This window comes from Macaca thibetana, chromosome 8 (genome assembly GCF_024542745.1).
Source record: "Macaca thibetana thibetana isolate TM-01 chromosome 8, ASM2454274v1, whole genome shotgun sequence".
NCBI lineage: Eukaryota > Metazoa > Chordata > Mammalia > Primates > Cercopithecidae > Macaca > Macaca thibetana.
In genome coordinates, this window is record NC_065585.1 from 103,853,977 (window position 1) to 103,874,413 (window position 20,437).

Consider the following 20,437-nt stretch of genomic DNA (forward strand, 5'->3'; position numbering starts at 1 on the left):
TTTGTCAGGTTTATCAAAGATCAGATGGCTGTAGATGTGTGGTATTATTTCTGAGGACTCTGTTCTGTTCCATTGGTCTATATCTCTGTTTTGGTACCAGTACCATGCTGTTTTGGTTACTGTAGCCTTGTAATATAGTTTGAAGTCAGGTAGCATGATGCCTCCAGCTTTGTTCTTTTGGCTTAGGATTGTCTTGGCAATGCAGGCTCTCTTTTGGTTCCATATGAACTCTAAAGCAGTTTTTTCCAATTCTGTGAAAAAGCCATTGGTAGCTCAATGGAGATGGCATTGAATCTATAAATTACCTTGGGCAGTATGGCCATTTTCACAATATTGATTCTTCTTATCCATGAGCATGGTATGTTCTTCCATTTGTTTGTGTCCTCTTTCATTTCACTGAGCAGTGGTTTGTAGTTCTCCTTGAAGAGGGCCTTTACATCCCTTGTAAATTGGATTCCTAGGTATTTTATTCTCTTTGAAGCAATTGTGAATGGGAGTTCATTCATGATTTGGCTCTCTGTTTGTTACTGGTGTATAAGAATGCTTGTGATTTTTGCACACTGATTTTGTATCCTGAGACTTTGCTGAAGTTTCTTACCAGCTTAAGGAGATTTTGGGCTGAGACAATGGGGTTTTCTAAATAGACAATCATGTCATCTGCAAACAGGGACAATTTGACTTCTTTTCCTAACTGAATACCCTTGATTTCTTTCTCTTGCCTGATTGCCCTAGCCAGAACTTCCAACACTATGTTGAATAGGAGTGGTGAGAGAGGGCATCCCTGTCTTGTGCCAGTTTTCAAAGGGAATGCTTCCAGTTTTTGCCCATTCAGTATGATATTGGCTCCGAGTTTGTCATAAATAGCTCTTATTATTTTGAGATACGTTCCATCAATACCGAATTTATTTAGAGTTTTTAGCATGAAGCACTGTGGAATTTTGTCAAAGGCCTTTTCTGTATCTATTGAGATAATCATGTGGTTTTTGTCTTTGTTTCTGTTTATATGCTGGATTATGTTTATTGATTTGCATATGTTGAACCAGCCTTGCATCCCAGGGATGAAGCCCACTTGATCATGGTGGATAAGCTTTTTGATGTGCTGCTGCATTCTGTTTGCTAGTATTTTATTGAGGATTTTTGCATCTATGTTCATCAGGGATATTGGTCTAAAATTCCCTTTTTTTTGTTGTGTCTCTGCCAGGCTTTGGTATCAGGATGATGGTGGCCTCATAAAATGAGTTAGGGAGGATTCTCTCTTTTTCTATTGATTGGAGTAGTTTCAGAAGGAATGGTAGCAGCTCCTCCTTGTACTCAAGCAGATGTTTCTATACCCATGCTTATAGCAGCATTATTCACAATAGCCAAAACATGGAAAACCCAAAAGTTTATTGACAAGTAAATGGATAACCATAATAAGGTGTAGAGATACAATGGAAGATTATTCACCCTTGAAATGAACAATCCTGTCGCACCCTATAATGTAGATATAAACTGAAGACCTTATGATCAGTGAAATAAGCCTGTCACAACATGACAAATATTATACGATTCTGCTTCTATCATGTACCTAGAGTAGTCAAACTCAGAGTCAAAGTAGAATGGTGGTTACCAGGGGCTGAGTTCTGCTTCCATTAGTACCTAGGTTAGTTAGATTCATGGAGTCAAAGCAGAATAATGGTGGTTCCCCTGGGGAGAGGGAAAAATGGTGGATTAATATTGAGTGGGTAAAAAATTTCAGTTTTGCAGAATGAGAAAGTTCTGAAGCAGGGTGGTGGTGATGGTTGCACATCAATGTGTATGTACTTAATGCAGTTCACAAAAAGAAATATGATACACTAAAATAGATTATGTTATATAAGTAAATATTAAGTATACCTGAAGGGATTATAAGTAAATTTATGTCAATAAATATGTATTTTTATGTCAATAAAATAAGTACATTTATGACAATATTACATATTGTCAATGATAGTGTATTGTCAATTATATGTATAAGTGTATTGACTTGACATACAAAATGTGTAATGCACTTTGGGGCCCAGTCAGAGAAGGCTAAAAACACTTTTAAATTCAAATATAGTCATTCTTTAACTGTGTTGAGTTCTAAATTTCTATAATTCAAATTCTGGTATGATTTGATCATTTTTCAAATAGTTAAAAAGGTACTCTCATGTTTTCAGATAAAAGTGTACCCTTGTTTCCAAAACAACGTGCTGCTCCTAAAAACAATGGTCTTTTGATCAGTTTCTACATTTTTTCACCTTTGCTCATTTTAATTGCTATTGTTAGTCTTAAATGGAATAAAATGAAGAGATTTTGGAGCAAAGTGGGAACAGTAAGCAGCAGGTAAGTAAATGTATTATTTTTAATTTGATATTAAAATTGATTATGGGAAGAATTCAGTGCAATTCAGAATCCAAGAAGGGACTCTGGGGTGGATTGGATTAATGTTTCGAAATATTGAGTAAGCTCGCCTGTAATCCTAGCACTTTGGGAGGCCGAGGCAGGCAGATTGCCTGAGCTCAGGAATGTGAGACCAGCCTGGGCAACACGGTGAAACCCCATCTCTACTAAAATACACAAAATTAGCCGGGCGTGCTGGCATGCACCTGTAGTCCCAGCTGTCCCAGGTACTTGGGAGGCTGAGGCAGGAGAATTGCTTGAACCCAGAAACCGGAGGTTGCAGTGAGCCAAGATCATGCCACTGCACTCCAGCCGGGGCAACAGAGTAAGACAAGAAATATTGAGTAAGTTCTCAGCATATAACAGTTTTTTGTTTGTTTTTTGTTTTGTTGTGTTGTGTTTTTATTTCAGTCATCTGAGTATCCTGCATGTTCTTACAGGGCCAAGAACAATTAAAGCTATTCAGTAAAGCCTCATTGCCTTTCACATAGAAATTCAAGTTCTCTGCAATTGTTTAGGAAGTTCTGTTGACTTCCCAAGGAACCCCATTTCTCTTGCATTGACAACCAGTTGTGCCAAAAGGTCCACAGAAATAGTCAGGGAAGAAAATTTTGTGAATAGAATATGTAGAAGGTAAGAAAAATAGGATATGGTACAGAATGAGGGAGAGAACTCAGATAGGATACTTTGTATTTTGTGCATAATTAATATGGCTCATGTTTTTCGGAAATTATAGGTAAGGTAACTTGTACAGCTTTTTTTTTTTTTTACTCTAACACCACATCAAACCATAATTTGCTTTATGAATATGTAGGGATTTGAGAATTCAAAAGGAAGAACAAGTGGGATCATTGATTAAAACTGACAAAATCTGATCACAACAGCCTAAGTTTTACAACAGTAAGTGGTTTCAGGGCCGCCAGGGTAAGAAATGAAGTAGGGCTGAAGCAAAAAAGGATAACAATGAACCAGATGATCAGGTACTAGGTCATTCTCTTTAGCAGTTGAAGGCTTTATAATTGACGTCACCCCTTCTTGTCTATGTCCGTTGTTTCCAAATCGACTCCTCTGCTTGCACTTGGCCACTTGATACATATTAATTGATTAATTAGTGCCAATCTAGCTTTTTAAACTTTTCTTGATTTCGCTCAAGATTACAGTGTTTCCTAATGTTATCTCTTTTATACAGATCTATCTCAGAAGACAGCAGTAGTAACAACAGCCAGTCACAGAGTTAAAGGTGATGTGAAATAATCAAATTGTTAAGAAAATAACTCATGGAGTATTTTTTTACTTTTAGCAATACCTCAGTATGAAAAAACTATTATTCCCATATTTCATCATCTCGACTCCCATTTATTAATACCATATAGTAAAACAAAGATAAGAGAATATATTTGATGTTAATCATGTTTTATACTTATTTAGAAATATTTAATGTTAACTAATATTAGCCAGAGATGTATTGAACAACATTTTTGTAATAAGGAATGATGTTACAGAGATTATAAATATTTTTGTAAAATATTCATAAACAATCATACCTCCTCTGGCCTTATTTAAGGTTATCATTGGGCGATTTACACAGATTGTCTCTCCACATTTACGATGATTGATCCTTACTAAAATGCCATAGATATTGTTACCGGTATTTTAGAGATGAGGAAATGGATAAAAGGAAATAAATTGATTCCCCAGGAAAATAGAGTTTTAGTGAGTATTGTAGTGGAGTTTAACTTAAGACAATCGGACTTCAGAATTTAAACTCTTAAGATTGCCACAATCTTGAACAAATATAGCCTGATATATGACTGGGGATTGCGAATGGAATTTACATCGATTGAGACACATGAGATGCCAGGCAAAATGTTAAATGCACCTTTCTTCAAAGGCAGAAAGATACTTTTTAAAAAATTTTTAACATGGGATAAAATAGGCATTCATATATATTGTTCAAAGTTCTAATTCATATGTGTAAAGAAATAATTATATTTGATGTGTTAGGCCTATCACTGGGAGTAAATGGAAAATTCAGAACTTCAACCATGAGTGAGATCAAGAGTTCATCTAATTACTTAGCTGCCATTCCCTCATATCTGACTTTGTTGACAGTTAAGTCAATGGATCTCTGTTTCCTTATCTGCCACTAAGCATTGGGAATTAGAGAGACACTAGGGCCCAAGCTTTCTTATTTTAAATTGTAAGTGGATCATCATAAATACTACTCCCCTTATCCTAGGAAAAAGTCAAAACCAGACATCCAGGCTTTCCCAGAGGTAAAGATAGAGCTTTTCCATTCCAGCTGCACATCAAATCTACCCCACACAGGCATACATTGGCATTATCCATGCAAATATCTTCACAGCAGCTTTCAAAACATATATATGTTATACGATGCTAAAATAAGTCAGGAATGTTGGAGAAATATCAGGGATGTCATTCTATCTGGAGAAGAGTTATCAAGAGGGTTGCAGTTGTGATGAGGTCAGAGAAGTAACACCCATGGAGGGTCTTGGCGCTCTTGGAGGCCATCTGTCTTACTTTGAGTGAAAAGGAGGAATCACTGGATGGTGCATGTGACTTACACTTTAAAAAGCTGCTTTGTTGAAAACAAACAGCTATATGATGGCAAGAGTAGATGTGGAGAAACTACTGCAGTAATCCAGGAGAGAAAAGATGGCACTTCAGACCGGGGTGGTAAGGATGGTCTTATGGATACATTTTGAAGGTAATGCAACAGAATGTACTGACAGTTTGGATGCAGAATGTAAGAAAAAAAGTGCTTAAATAATATGGCTATTGATATACAGCAGGAAAATAGCAAGGCTAAAAAGTAAAACCACCCCTCTTTATTTACAAAATTTTGGCTTTTTTGTTTTTGTTTTTGTTTTTGTTTTGAGATGGAGTCTCACTCTGTTGCCCAGGCTGGAGTGCAATGGCGCAATATTGACTCACTGCAACCTCTGCCACCTGGGTTCCGGTGATTCTCCTGCCTCAGCCTCCTGAGTAGCTGAGAGTACAGGCACACACCACCACACTCAGCTAATTTTTGTATTTTTAGTACAGACAGGGTTTCACCATGTTGGCCAGGATGGTCCCGATATCCTGACCTCGTGATCTGCCCGCCTCGGCCTCCCAAAGTGCTGGGAATTTGCAAGTTTATGAATGCTGAGATGTAAAATCCATGTAGGTAACCATGAGCCAAAATAAGTATCTTGTATGTCACAATGAGGAGTTTAAATATTCTTCTATATGACCAAGAACATAGGTAAAGTACTTTTCAAGATGGTAAGAAACGGATTTGGTACTATATGTCTTGCAGTTTACAAATTTCACTGGGATAAAATAGGGAAAGTAGATTCAGTCACAAATGGAAAGTAGTGAAGCTGTTAAGAGACTGTTGAATGCACAGGAAAGGTGTGATGAGGACAGGATTGGAGAGGAGGAAAAGCACAAAAATGTTTTCAGAGGTATGACAGAGGCCCGATCTGTTAGAGTAGTGACTGGATGGATGTTTTTGGGTTAGAATAAAAGAGAGAACTAAAAAAACCTCCACTCTTCTGACAGAATGGATAGTGACACCTTTTACCAGTGACACATTTTATAGTAGAGAAATAACTGGTTTTGTTTGGGGTGAGGAAGTGGAGAGGATTGAAGAGTTAGTTTGTCTTTGAACAAGTGTATGTTAGAACCCACTGGAAATGCACAGAGGGTTTTTGAAAGTTCTTTTCCTCTTCAGATACATAGAGAAAAATTTATAGTAATTCTTTCCTATTTTTTTCACATATTTCTATTGCTGTTTTTTCTGTTTCCTTTTTGTGGTTTTCCTTTATAATTTTCTTCTGTTTCTTTGTTGATGATTTTCATTTATCCATGTAAAGTTTAGAGACTGTGTAAATTTAAAATATAAATATCAATTTATAATATTCCCTTTTAATGTAGCTATTATAATCCATTTATGAAACATAAATTTAGATTTATAAATTTCCTGAATCACAGACATAGACTGCACCAGTGTAATCAGTGTCTCTTTATACTAATTAAGTGCTCTACCAATAGCTGAATAGTAAATAACAGCTTTTATTAACAATGGAGATTTAACATTTTTATTTTTTTGTATTTTCTCTGCAACAGTAACCAAGTGATAAAATCAAAGCCATCAGATGAAGAAAGGATATTACCAAGAAACTCACCATTAACTTAAAACTTTCAATTTCACAAAACAAAATAAATCATATGACTAAAAGCATACAAGCTTGTGTCTATTGATTCTTCTACCCTCCATGATCCTTTAGCAGGAGATGAGCAGCTTTGTCTCTTTGTAACTTAGGAAGTTGTTACATCATAAGCTTTAAAGCCTTCTGAAACAGGAGAGTTCAGTGATCTCCTTCACAGGACATGTGGCAGGGGAGTGGCTCACCTGTTCGGATGCCCCTGCTCAAAGCCCTCGTTTGCTCATCTGCTTGTCTTGCCACATCTGTAGCAGTTAACAGGTACACCCTAGGAATTCTGGGGTTTGTGGGCTTGCTTGGTAGACATTAAAGCCCTGTCTCTTTCCTGTATTTCCTCTCTCTTTCCTGGACCTCCCTGTCTCTATTACAAAAGACTGAAGTGGCCACTTTCAGGAAGTTCTATAAAGTACTATCTGGTCCCAGGACCTGTTTTTTGCAGCTTCCTCCTGATATCAGGGGCTGCCTGAATAATAAACTTGTCCTTTAGGATTAGTTGTTCCTCAACTGAATCAGGAGATAGACAGGGACTTTACCAAGGCCTCACTAAGTCCTTCCAAGAAGGCAGTGGAATTTTCATCAACTCCCTGGTCAATCATGGATAACTTAGTATAATTGAGAGGCTTGGTCCTGGTCCTACACAAGTCCTCCATTATGCACACCTGAAAGTGTCTCCTCTTCCAGTCTCCCATCTCACCATTGGGATCCCATCCAGGGTTATTCTTTAGTACTGTCTCTCTTCCAGTTGGATAATGTTCACCTTCTTCCCTGATGCCATACGTGCTACAAAGCTCATCCCCAAATCTCTCTGCTGCTTGAAGAGCAACCTGCTTCTCTGTGTCTGTCAGGGTCTGATTCAAAAGTAACACCATGTCTCTCCAGGAGAGTTCAAATACTTGGATGAAATTCTGGAAAGCCTCTATATATTGGACAGGGCCATCTGAAAACTTGCCAAGAGCCCCCTTAATTTGCTTTAACTCCTGTAGTGAGAAGGGGATCTGGACTTTACAGGGGTCAAACTCACCAGGCATCTGAAGCATCTGTTGAAAGGGCAAGGGTGAGACGGGGGCTTGTCTCAGGTGAAGATTTCTAGGAGGGGGTAAGTGAGAGGCTGAAGTTGGATAGAGAGATTGAGGTGGACCTGGAGGAGCAGGGCTGGAGGGAACTGGCTCCTCTGCTGGGGGTGCCTCTAGGATTTGTATCTTTAGTTCCCTTAGCTCACCCCTTGCAGCCTTTCCTAAGACAACAAACAGTAGGGCTGGATCTCTCCTACACTGTTAGCAAAGGTCTGGATGGCCTTTCAAGGTATAGAAAGCCTGCCCATATGGGGCCTCACACCATCTGTCCTCACATCTACAGAAAAGGTCCAACTGCCTGATGGTACTGAAATGAATGGTCTTCCAGTCCATAATTTGGCCAAAAATTTATGCAGAGGGCTATGAGGCATTCTTCCTTCACATTCTGAGTGTCAAAGCAGTTCCAGTGGTTCAGAATACACTTCAGAGGAGTATAAGCTGGGGATGGTAAAGACAGCTGATCGCCCATTCTGAAAGATAGGGAATAGAGGCATCCCTCAACTCTCTTCTTTCTTTCAGTGAAAACTCGGGGTGTGAGAGAGAAAGTGAACATCCTCCCTTTCTCTTCCATCTTTTTGTCCCCAAGTCCTGGCAACCTTAGCAGGTGCCATGCATGGGTGCTAATGCAGCATGCACCCATGAAGCAGGGAAGGCCTAGAGAATAGGAATTATCCACTCTCACCTATGCCTCCATCTTCCCAACTGTTGGCAAACTTTGAGTTCCCTGGGCCTCATTATGCCATGGAACATAGCCACCTTTCATGAGGTGGGGATGTTTAGTTGGCAGGAATTGGTCCTGCCCATCTACATTGTGCCTGTTGCCTGGCTTTGGATCCCTCAAATCTGACTTTCCTTACTAGGACTTCAGCCTGATGCTTGGAATCGAGTTTCAGACAAAGAATTTCAGGGGCTGTGTCTGTTTAGATTGTCTCAAATGAGCTCTGCTGAATTTTCAGTTATCAGTAGGGGGTCACTCTTCCATTATTTTCTCTATTATAAGCAGAGTGCTGGGGGTAGGAACCCTCTCTAAGAAAATGTAAAAAAAAAAAAACAGCTTACAAGGCAAAAGGGGAAGGTCCTGGGGGAAGAACCCCTTGCTCAGTGCAAATGGGTCCCTTTAATCCTTGTATTCTTCCTCTGGTTCAGATCTGGCTAAATTCCTTGGCTGGGGAGGAAAAGTTCTGTTGGCACAATGGGCAGGTAGCTGGCTGTGCTAGGTCCCTGTGGCAGCCACAGTCTTTTCCTGTTCCTCTTGTGCATGCTGTGGACACCTCTAGGTGCCTAAGCCAGGACAGGAGGGGGTAACGAGAGGACATGCTGGGGGCCACACGTGCCTGTGGCTGTCAGGCTGGGGATGGTACATTTAAGAACAAACGAAAAGTATTTGTTCTGATTTGCATCTTTGATGGCTGAGCCAAGTGCTCATTCTATTTAATATTATTGCCACAACATGTAGCAAAACCTTTGACATTATAAAGGAAGAGATAAGAGCCGTTTTAAACTGTGAGAGAAGAAAAGACACCAATGGAAGTCTGAAGTCTTGGCCTACAGAATTCAGTCCTGGGGACTTTCAGCAAAAAAAAAAAAAAAAAAAAAAAAAAAAAAAAAAAAAAAAAAAAAAAAAAAGGTGCTTTTGGTTGCCCCATGGCTTTACTCCAGTCGCATGTGATGGCTAGACCTCCCTGGAGGGAAACAGAGCAGGAAGGAGAGAGAGAGGTGGCAGAGTCTCAGAGAAGAGGCAGATCTGACAGTTTTGCTTTTTTTTTTGTTTTGTTTTTTTGTTTTTTTTTTGAGACGGAGTCTCACGCTGTTGCCCAGGCTGGAGTGCAGTGGCGCGATCTCGGCTCACTGCAAGCTCCGCCTCCCGGGTTCCCGCCATTCTCCTGCCTCAGCCTCCTGAGTAGCTGGGACTACAGGCGCCCGCCACCGCACCCGGCTAATTTTTTGTATTTTTAGTAGAGACGGGGTTTCACTGTGGTCTCGATCTCCTGACCTTGTGATCCGCCTGCCTCGGCCTCCCAAAGTGCTGGAATTACAGGCTTGAGCCACCGCGCCCGGCCGACAGTTTTGCTTTTTAACTCACCTTTCTTTGTATCCTGGACAGGACCCCAGGTGAAACAGGAGAGTTCCTGGATCTCTTCACAGGAGGTATGACAGGGGTGTGGCTTGCCCATTCAGTGCCAACACTGCTCAAACCCTTAACGTGATGGGGAGCACACAGACAGGGAGGTGCAGGAACCAGATTGAGTGCTTTGGGTTCCAGACCCATGGTAGTGTCTAGGAGATGGGTGCCTGCAACCCCAGTATTACAGAGCTCTTTCCACTTTGCCGTTCACATAAGGCTTATGTTAACCAGTTCAGTGGACCCTCTGCCCTTTTGCAAGGGCAGAGGGCCAATGTGACAGCTTTCTGTATTCCAGCTCCTGCCCGGAAGAATTGGGTCACACATGGGCTTGAAGAATTTGTAAGAGTTAAAGAAAGAGGAAAGAAACACAAAAAGTGGCCCAACAGTCAAAGACTGGTTTATTTTGGAGAATGAACCTGAGAGGGCCTTCTGGATGATTTTTTTTTTTTTTTTTTTTTTTTTTTTTTTTTTTTTTTTGGTCAGGAGCTCTGTCTCTTACAGACTAAGAGTATTTATTGTTTTTTTAGGGTGAGAGAGCTTATCACAAGCTTGGAATGTTTCTGTGTGGGGGAGAAGTTTATGGCAGAGTTGGAATGTCTCTGATCAGAGAGGAGGTTATCTTGAGGCTGACATCCCTCCAGCGAGAGGGGAGGTTATCTTGGGGCTGGTATGTTTCTGGTCAGGGAGGGGTTTGGAATGTTTCTGGTTGGAGATGTTATTTGTGGTTTATGGTCATGCTGACCTTACCCATTAGGCTGATGCCCTTTGGATTTAGGCAGTTTTTGATCAAGGTGAACTTTAAAATGACTGTGCTTGTCCAAGACCATGATGTTCCTGCTCTGTCAGGATGAATGTGAGGTTTTATTGAGTGATGGAGGTAGCTCTCAGTGGGATGGATGAGGAGCTAGAAGAGGGGAATGGAGTGGGAAGATGACCTTCCCCTGGAGTTGAGCATCAAGTGGCCAGACTCCTCTCCAGCTGACCCCTGCCAAACTCTTCTCAGTGTTCAGACTTCCCTTCTCTTCTCTTTTTCTCTGCCATGTCACTCTGCTGTCCATCTGCTTGTTTTGTCTCCTCGTCTGCTTGTCTGCTTCTGGATGCTAGAGTTCAAGGTTTATGTGCGTACAAGATAGGGGTCATGGTGGGCCAAAAGGCAACTTTTGGGGCATGAAAACGGGAATGCCTGTTCTGTTAGGCCATGATATCCAGGCTTGAATGTGGGCCTTTTCTGGGGAACCACCCTCTTCTACGATGTGTTTCCCTTTCTCCAATCCATATCACTTCCATTGTCTACTGCTCCTGCCCACTCTCAGATTCCCATGGCATGCTGACTGCTCTCATCCCAAGACAGGACACCTGCAGCCCACCCCCCTCTAATAGTTAATTATCCCCTTGTCCTATTCATTCTAGGTTTTGGAATATTGAGAGAGGAAGTATTCATGAGTAAGGTCAGCTCCACAGTCACATTAGTCATTAGCCTAAATCCTACCTTAAATGAATTGCTCAATCTGAGCTCTGGGTCATAGACACCTCTACCACCAGGTATTATGCTTCCTTGGCCCTGTATAAACTGCTCTAGAATATTTCTCTGTCCTTTGGGAAAACCCAAACTTGCCACTCTGTCTTCCCTGAAGCTGGGCTTTTCTGGGTAAGATTTTCTTGTCTTGGTCTCCCCTCCCCTCGACCTCTTGCTGAGATGGGGGCACTTCTACACATTGCAGAGCATTACACATGGATTAGGGATCCACCAGCCCACCTGGAGCCCAATTAGGACCTACAGAGTCTCCATCACAAACCAAGATGCTCCTGGGACAGGGGTAGAGGAGCCTCATCACAGAGGTCCAGAGTTTCCTATTCCAAATATCCATCAACTGAAGAATGGATGAACAAAAGGTGGTATATCCACTCTTACTCAACATGGTTGATCCTTGAAACCATTATATTAAGTAAATAAAGCCAGTCACCAACACTAGATATTTACATGTGTATTTATTTGTATGGTATGTCTAGAACAGGAACAGCTCTTAGTTTAATGGTTTTTTTAGGGAGTAGAGGTGTGGGATAAAGAACTCGTGTATGGGAGGGTGATGGCTAAAGGGTATAGGGTTTCTTCATAATAAGATGAAACTTAACTCAAATTGATTATGCTGATGGTCACACATACCAGTGAACATACTAACAATCATTTAGTCTTATGCTTTAAGTGGGTGATTTTTGTGGTATGTGAATTATATCTTAATAATGCAAATTGGGATTGTTCTACTAGATTTTTCTCAACCTCATGGCAATGAGGGCAATTTTGGGCCTTTATGCTCACTGTCCTGCCTCTATCTTATGATTTCTATTGCCCAGATGTACCAGTCTCTAGTAGGCCTGAGTTTTAGCCCTGACCAGAGTTTTATTTTGAAACTGTCAACACAGTTCATCCCTGTAACATGGTGTACTGGGGTTTTAGGTAAGGAATGGGATAAAAGATGAGTTAAGGCTGGGCTCTGTGGCTTATGCCTGTTATCCCAGCAGGTTGGGAGCCAAGGTGGGTGGATCACAAGGTCAGGAGTTCGAGACCAGCGTGGCCAACATAGTGAAACCCTATCTGTACTAAAAATACAAAAAAAAATTAGCCAGGAGTGGTGGCGGGCACCTGTAATCCCAGTTACTTGGGAGGCTGAGGCAGGAGAATTGCTTGAACCTAGGAAGCAGAGGTTTCAGTGAGCCAAGATTGTGCCACTGCACCCCAGCCCAGGCAACAGTGCAAGACTTCATCTCAAAAAAAAAAAAAAAAGAATTAGTTCTGGACATGTGCAGTTTAAGATATTTGTCAAAGTTCAGGAAGGCAGATACATACTCTTCCTTTTACAGTGGTGTCACTTTTCCTCTCTCCCCTTGCCTTGCTGCCCTTCTGATCTCCACAGGTTCTTCAGTAGTGCTTAGAATCACCATTTACACAACACAGTCAGGTTGCATTTTAAAGCTTTTCTTTCCCTTTCTCTACTGATTGTAATCTAGTATTTTTTAAAAGATGCATAGTTGAGAAAAAGTGCTTTTTGATGGAATTATCAGGATAAAGTATCATTTTCTTGATTTGTTTTCATTTGCAAACATATTAAACATTTAAGTCGGCAGTGTATGTAAGAAGTTGTTAGTAGTAGTTGCTAGTAATGGTAATTAATATTTCTATTTTCCTGTTTCTCCATAATAAATAAATCCTACCAGAAAAAAAAAAACTGTGATGCAGAGACAGTTTCAAGAACTTCACTATGAGTCCAAATGATGCTTATTTGCCTTTACATCACTACTAAAGGGTTTAAAGAATTTAAGCTTCCCCACAACAAAGCAGTTGTGCTCCATTGTGTGTGTTTGTGTCTGGTGTTTCCTCTCCTTGCCCTGCTGAAGCTTCCCAGGCCCTTGGATTCCATAATGCTGAGCCAACTCAGGCAGAAAGCAACCTCAGTTGTCACCTTAAGGGCTCTGGGACAGCACACGATACTCTGAAGTGGCCCTTTGGCCCAGTGACCAAGAGCTTCCATGAGCCTCAGGGGGCCTTTGTCCTTGGCTGTGCTTCCTGCACTCGCCAAGCCATGTTCTTTCCCTTTACGTTCCTTGCTGAGCATGGAAGGCTTCAAGCCCACCTAAGTCCATAGTAGCCTAAAATTTATTTTCCTTTTGCTCAGAAAAGGGTTGGACTATTCCTGGAGAACAATTTCCCGTACCTCTGAGATCCTCTACAGCCCCTTTCCCGGATCCCATGCTGGTGCCTCTCATGTGTCACACCTTCTCAGTTCAGGCCAGGTGAGCCAAGGACATTAGCAGAGGAGATATCTGAGCTCTGCGTCAGGGCCCAGGGTCTTAGCTACCCACACGCAGCAGGACTTTCAGGGTCTCCCCACTCTGTGATGGAGAATAGAGATGGGGATGCACTGCCTTCAATCTGAGGAGAAATGGGCTCCAGTGTGATTCAGAAGAGAAACTGGACTATGCTGTGGAACTGCAGAGACTGATTTTTTTTTGTTTGATATTTGGTATCTCAATCATTTTCAATGTGCCATTGATAATGTCGTGAAAGTGTATATCACACTGGAGAATGGACACTCATAAATAACTTTTCCTACATTTTGACCCCACCATCGACTCAGGATTAATAAGTATTGTTTGACTGAGGTGATTGTTGATACAAACAACATAAAATCAAAAAACATTTTTCAACTGCAGATTCTGAAGGAATATTCTTGCATACCCCAGTTCCACAGAAGATAGGGCAAAATGAGGATGAAATTTCAGAGAAGGTAAATGACCAATAATATTGATTTTACAAGTTGTAATTTTGAAGCATTTTTACTTCTTGTGTTTATTTTCATTTTTATTTTATTTATATTTGTACAAATGTATAGGGTACATGATTTTTTTTTTTTTTTTTGAAATTTCAGGCCATGTGTATAATACACGGTTATCAAGTGAGGGTATTTAGGGTACCCATCACCTGATTACATAACATTTCATTAAATATAGTCATCCTACTCTGCTATCAAGCATTTAATTTATTCCCTCTACTTATTGTATGTTTGTACCCTTTAACGATAAGATATTATTTTTTCTTCAAGCTTAGATTTTCCTTTTTAAAGTTTTTGTACAATATTTAAATTCACAAATGCAGTAAAATGTACAGTTTTATTGATCTATTTTTCACTTAGGATTCATCAGGTCTTGTATATTAGATCTGTGAGAATTTTGCGTTTTAAAGAAATAAGCTACATATTTATAAATCTCCAACTGAGTATAAGCCATTAAAATAAAGAACAACAAGTTATATATTATGTCTAATGTGAAATTGAATATAGTTATACAAGCAGTTATTGGTGGGAAATTAATCTAGTTGCATACTTATTAATATTTATAATGTATAAATCATATATGTGTTTATTTTTTAAAAGACTTTATTTAGTATATTGTATATATAATAAAATTCACTGACATGTAAAATTCAATTTTTTAAATAACTTTATGCAGTTTTGCAGCCATCAACCATGTATCAGTTTTAGAACATTTTATTTTCCAAATGAGAGCTTTCATGTCATTTCAGTTAATCTCTGTTCTCACCCACAGCTCCAGGCAACAATAAATCTCTGCTTTCTCTTTCCTGGTTTGCTTTTTGTTTCCAAAATTTCATACAAATGAAATCAAACAGCCTCTTCTCTGCCTGCATCTTTTAAAATACATATTTATAACAACTGCCCCTTGTCTGCCTGCCTTCAACCATGTACTTGAACAAGGCTGGAGAAAATTATTCTCACTTAATTCATGACTACCACCCTAATTAATGAAGGCTTACAAACGTCATGTTGGCCTTTCATGACTCTACATCTGCAATAAAAATGTTTATTTTTAAGAGATCATCGATGGTCCCTGTATTTTTTAATGACAATGGCTGTTTTTTAATCTTCACTTTTCTTGATCCTGTTTGCAGCATTTGGCATAGCTGGTAAGTGTCTACTCCATGAATTATTTTCTTCATTTAGTTTAAAGAGTTTTCCAGTCTCATGATTTAACTCTTGCCATTGCAGTTATTCTCTCTCTTTTTCTCTCTCTCTCAACTCTCTCAAAGATTTGCTAATAACAATAATGTCAGTCATACAGAATTATTAATACACATTTACAGGAAGACAAAAGTTGTGAAAACTCTCTATACTCTTGACCACCTATGACCCAACAAGTATTCTCTTGTGCCTGGGTTTTATCACTGTCACGTGCACTGGCTGTCTACGACAGTCAAATTGAAGCAGTGGTCAAATAAATGCAATAAAATATTTGAACTAAATACTCAACCTGGAAAAAAATATCAATCTTGAGTAACATGTTTAGCTCAAGAGAGAAGCATGTGAAAATAAATGTCAAAGACAGCTCAGTCTTGCTTTAAATGTGAAGAATCAGAATACAAACAGCTGATTTCTTATTATATGCACAAAACAAATACTTCAGGAATAATAATTATCAAAGACAAATAGAGATAATGTTTGAGTTATGAATTTAATATTATATATGTTTATAAACAATAAAATTAACGTGAATGTATAGGATTCATATAACAGCATTTTTTGATGATGGTAATTTCACTATGTCTTAGCAATTAAGTAATTGTGAAATTCATAGAAATGGCGTATCAGAGAGTTCAGACTTTCTTAACACTGGAACAGACTCTGTGACTCCTTTGGATCAGATATTAACATGTGTGGCTGTGTATGTGTTCATTCAACAAATACTTAGTGTCTACTATCTGACAGGACCTCTTCTAGGCACTGGGATAGAGCAGTAAACAAAAGACAAAATTCTTAGTTTTCTAGTGTTTTAGATAACACTAAATTAAGCCTAGGTGGGAAAGACTGGTGGTAACAAAATGTAAATTGGATGACATGGAAAATTTTATTGAAGAGGTAAATAAAGACGTAAAGTAGAAGTAACATGTATTTTCTTTTTTTTTTAAGTTTCTGTATTTATTATTATTATTATACTTTAAGTTCTAGGGTACATGTGCATAACGTGCAGGTTTGTTACATATGTATACTTGTGCCATGTTGGTGTGCTGCACCCATCAACTCGTCAGCACCCATCAACTCGTCATTTACATCAGGTATAATTTCGAATGCAATCCCTCCCTCCTCCCCCCTCCCCCCTCCCCATGATAGGCCCCAGTGTATGATGTTCCCCTTCCCGAGTCCAAGTGATCTCATTGTTCAGTGCCCACCTATGAGTGAGAACATGTGGTGTTTGGTTTTCTGTTCTTGTGATAGTTTGCTAAGAATGATGGTTTCCAGCTGCTTCCATGTCCCTACAAAGGACACAAACTCATCCTTTTTTATGGCTGCATAGTATTCCATGGTGTATATGTGCCACATTTTCTTAATCCAGTCTGTCACTGATGGACATTTGGGTTGATTCCAAGTCTTTGCTATTGTGAATAGTGCCACAATAAACATATGTGTGCATGTGTCTTTATAGCAGCATGATTTATAATCCTTTGGGTATATACCCAGTAATGGGATGGCTGGGTCATATGGTACATCTAGTTCTAGATCTGTGAGGAATCGCCATACTGTTTTCCATAATGGTTGAACTAGTTTACAATCCCACCAACAGTGTAAAAGTGTTCCTATTTCTCCACATCCTCTCCAGCACCTGTTGTTTCCTGACTTTTTAATGATCGCCATTCTAACTGGTGTGAGATGGTATCTCATTGTGGTTTTGATTTGCATTTCTCTGATGGCCAGTGATGATGAGCATTTTTTCATGTGTCTGTTGGCTGTATGAATGTCTTCTTTTGAGAAATGTCTGTTCATATCCTTTGCCCACTTTTTGATGGGGTTGTTTGTTTTTTCCTTGTAAATTTGTTTGAGTTCTTTCTAGGATCTGGATATTAGCCCTTTGTCACATGAGTAGATTGCAAAACTTTTCTCCCATTCTGTAGGTTGCCTGTTCACTCTGATGCTAGTTTCTTTTGCTGTGCAGAAGCTGTGTAGTTTAATTAGATACCATTTGTCAATTTTGGCTTTTGCTGCTGTTGCTTTTGGTGTTTTAGACGTGAAGTCTTTGCCCATGCCTATGTCCTGAACGGTACTACCTAGGTTTTCTTCTAGGGTTTTTATGGTATTAGGTCTAACATTTAAGTCTCTAATCCATCTTGACTTAATTTTCGTATACGGAGTAAGGAAAGGATCCAGTTTCAGCTTTCTACTTATGGCTAGCCAATTTTCCCAGCACCATTTATTAAATAGGGAATCTTTTCCCCATTTCTTGTTTCTCTCAGGATTGTCAAAGATCAGATGGCTGTAGATGTGTGGTATTATTTCTGAAGACTCTGTTCTGTTCCATTGGTCTATATCTCTGTTTTGGTACCAGTACCATGCTGTTCTGGTTACGGTAGCCTTATAGTATAGTTTGAAGCCAGGTAGCGTGATGCCTCCAGCTTTGTTCTTTTGACTTAGGATTGTCTTGGCAATGCGGGCTCTTTTTTGGTTCCATATGAACTTTAAAGCAGTTTTTTCCAATTCTGTGAAGAAAGTCATTGGTAGCTTGATGGGGATGGCATTGAATCTATAAATTACCTTGGGCAGTATGGCCATTTTCACAATATTGATTCTTCCTATCCATGAGCATGGTATGTTCTTCCATTTGTTTGTGTCCTCTTTTATTTCACTGAGCAGTGGTTTGTAGTTCTCCTTGAAGAGGTCCTTTACATCCCTTGTAAGTTGGATTCCTAGGTATTTTATTCTCTTTGAAGCAATTGTGAATGGAAGTTCATTCATGACTTGGCTCCCTGTTTGTTACTGGTGTATAAGAATGCTTGTGATTTTTGCACATTAATTTTGTATCCTGAGACTTTGCTGAAGTTGCTTATCAGCTTAAGGAGATTTTGGGCTGAGACAATGGGGTTTTCTAAATAGACAATCATGTCATCTGCAAACAGGGACAATTTGACTTCTTCTTTTCCTAATTGAATACCCTTCATTTCTTTCTCTTGCCTGATTGCCCTAGCCAGAACTTCCAACACTATGTTGAATAGGAGTGGTGAGAGAGGGCATCCCTGTCTTGTGCCAGTTTTCAAAGGGAATTTTTCCAGTTTTTGCCCATTCAGTATGATATTGGCTGTGGTTTGTCATAAATAGCTCTTATTATTTTGAGGTACATTCCATCAATACTAAATTTATTGAGCATTTTTAGCATGAAGGGCTGTTGAATTTTGTCAAAAGCCTTTTCTGCATCTATTGAGATAATCATGTGGTTTTTGTCTTTGGTTCTGTTTATATGCTGGATTATCTTTATTGATTTGTGAATGTTGAACCAGCCTTGCATCCCAGGGATGAAGCCCACTTGATCATGGTGGATAAGCTTTTTGATATGCTGCTGAATCCGGTTTGCCAGTATTTTATTGAGGATTTTTGCATCTATGTTCATCAGGGATATTGGTCTAAAATTCTCTTTTTTTGTTGTGTCTCTGCCAGGCTTTGCTATCAGGATGATGTTGGCCTCATGAAATGAGTTAGGGAGGATTCCCTCTTTTTCTATTGATTGGAATAGTTTCAGAAGGAATGGTACCAACTCCTCCTCATACCTCTGGTAGAATTCAGCTGTGAATCCATCTGGTCCTGGACTTTTTTTGGTTGGTAGGCTATGAATTATTGCCTCAATTTCAGAGCCTGATATTGGTCTATTCAGGGATTGAACTTCTTCCTGGTTTAGTCTTGGGAAGAGTGTAAGTGTCCAGGAAATTATCCATTTCTTCTAGATTTTCTAGTTTATTTGCATAGAGGTGTTTATAGTATTCTCTGATGGTAGTTTGTATTTCTGTGGGGTGGGTGGTGATATCCCCTTTATCATTTTTTATTGCGTCTATTTGATTCTTCTCTCTTTTCTTCTGTATTAGTCTTGCTAGCGGTCTGTCAATTTTGTTGATCTTTTCAAAAAACCAACTCCTGGATTCATTGATTTTTTGGAGGGTTTTTTGTGTCTCTATCTCCTTCAGTTCTGCTCTGATCTTAGTTATTTCTTGCCTTCTGCTAGCTTTTGAATGTGTTTGCTCTTGCTTCTCTAGTTTTTTTAATTGTGATGTTAGGGTGTCAATTTTAGATCTTTCCTGCTTTCTCTTGTGGGCATTTAGTGCTATAAATTTCCCTCTACACACTGCTTTAAATGTGTCCCAGAGATTCTGGTATGTTGTATCTTTGTTCTCATTAGCTTCAAAGAACATCTTTATTTCTGCCTTCATTTCGTTATGTACCCAGTAGTCATTCAGGAGCACGTTGTTCAGTTTCCATGTAGTTGAGCGGTTTTGATTGAGTTTCTTAGTCCTGAGTTCTAGTTTGATTGCACTGTGGTCTGAGAGACAGTTTGTTATAATTTCTGTTCTTGTACGTTTGCTGAGGAGTGCTTTACTTCCAATTATGTGGTCAATTTTGGAATAAGTGCGATGTGGTGCTGAGAAGAATGTATATTCTGTTGATTTGGGGTGGAGAGTTCTATAGATGTCTATTAGGTCTGCTTGCTGCAGAGATGAGTTCAATTCCTGGATATCCTTGTTAACTTTCTGTCTCGTTGATCTGTCTAATGTTGACACTGGAGTGTTGAAGTCTCCCATTATTATTGTATGGGAGTCTAAGTCTCTTTGTAAGTCTCTAAGGACTTGCTTTATGAATCTGGGTGCTCCTGTATTGGGTGCATATATATTTAGGATAGTTAGCTCTTCCTGTTGAATTGATCCCTTTACCATTATGTAATGGCCTTCTTTGTCTCTTTTGATCTTTGATGGTTTAAAGTCTGTTTTATCAGAGACTACTATTGCAACCCCTGCTTTTTTTTGTTCTCCATTTGCTTGGTAGATCTTCCTCCATCCCTTTATTTTGAGCCAATGTATGTCTTTGCATGTAAGATGGGTCTCCTGAATACAGCAGACTGATGGGTCTTGACTCTTTATCCAGTTTGCCATTCTGTGTCTTTTAATTGGAGCATTTAGTCCATTTACATTTAAGGTTAATATTGTTATGTGTGAACTTGATCCTGCCGTTATGATATTGACTGGTTATTTTGCTCATTAGTTGATGCAGTTTCTTCCTAGCCTC

At 39.4% G+C, this 20,437-nt stretch overlaps 1 protein-coding gene across 2 annotated transcripts in view; it reads left to right on the top strand.

Annotated features, from left to right (window-relative positions):
- Nucleotides 1-6,652, top strand: part of LOC126961196 (A disintegrin and metallopeptidase domain 3-like) — a 93,376-nt gene extending 86,724 nt beyond the window's left edge. The window contains exons 19-21 of one of the 2 annotated variants that reach the window (XM_050801317.1): nt 2,181-2,346; nt 3,593-3,643; nt 6,538-6,652. In XM_050801317.1, the coding sequence (XP_050657274.1) occupies nt 2,181-2,346; nt 3,593-3,641 (215 nt within the window). In that variant the 3' untranslated portion in view covers nt 3,642-3,643; nt 6,538-6,652. Of the gene's footprint in view, nt 1-2,180; nt 2,347-3,592; nt 3,674-6,537 lie in introns of those variants that run through there. The other variant, XM_050801318.1, reaches the window with a different exon arrangement.
- The last annotated feature ends 13,785 nt before the right edge of the window (nt 6,653-20,437 follow it).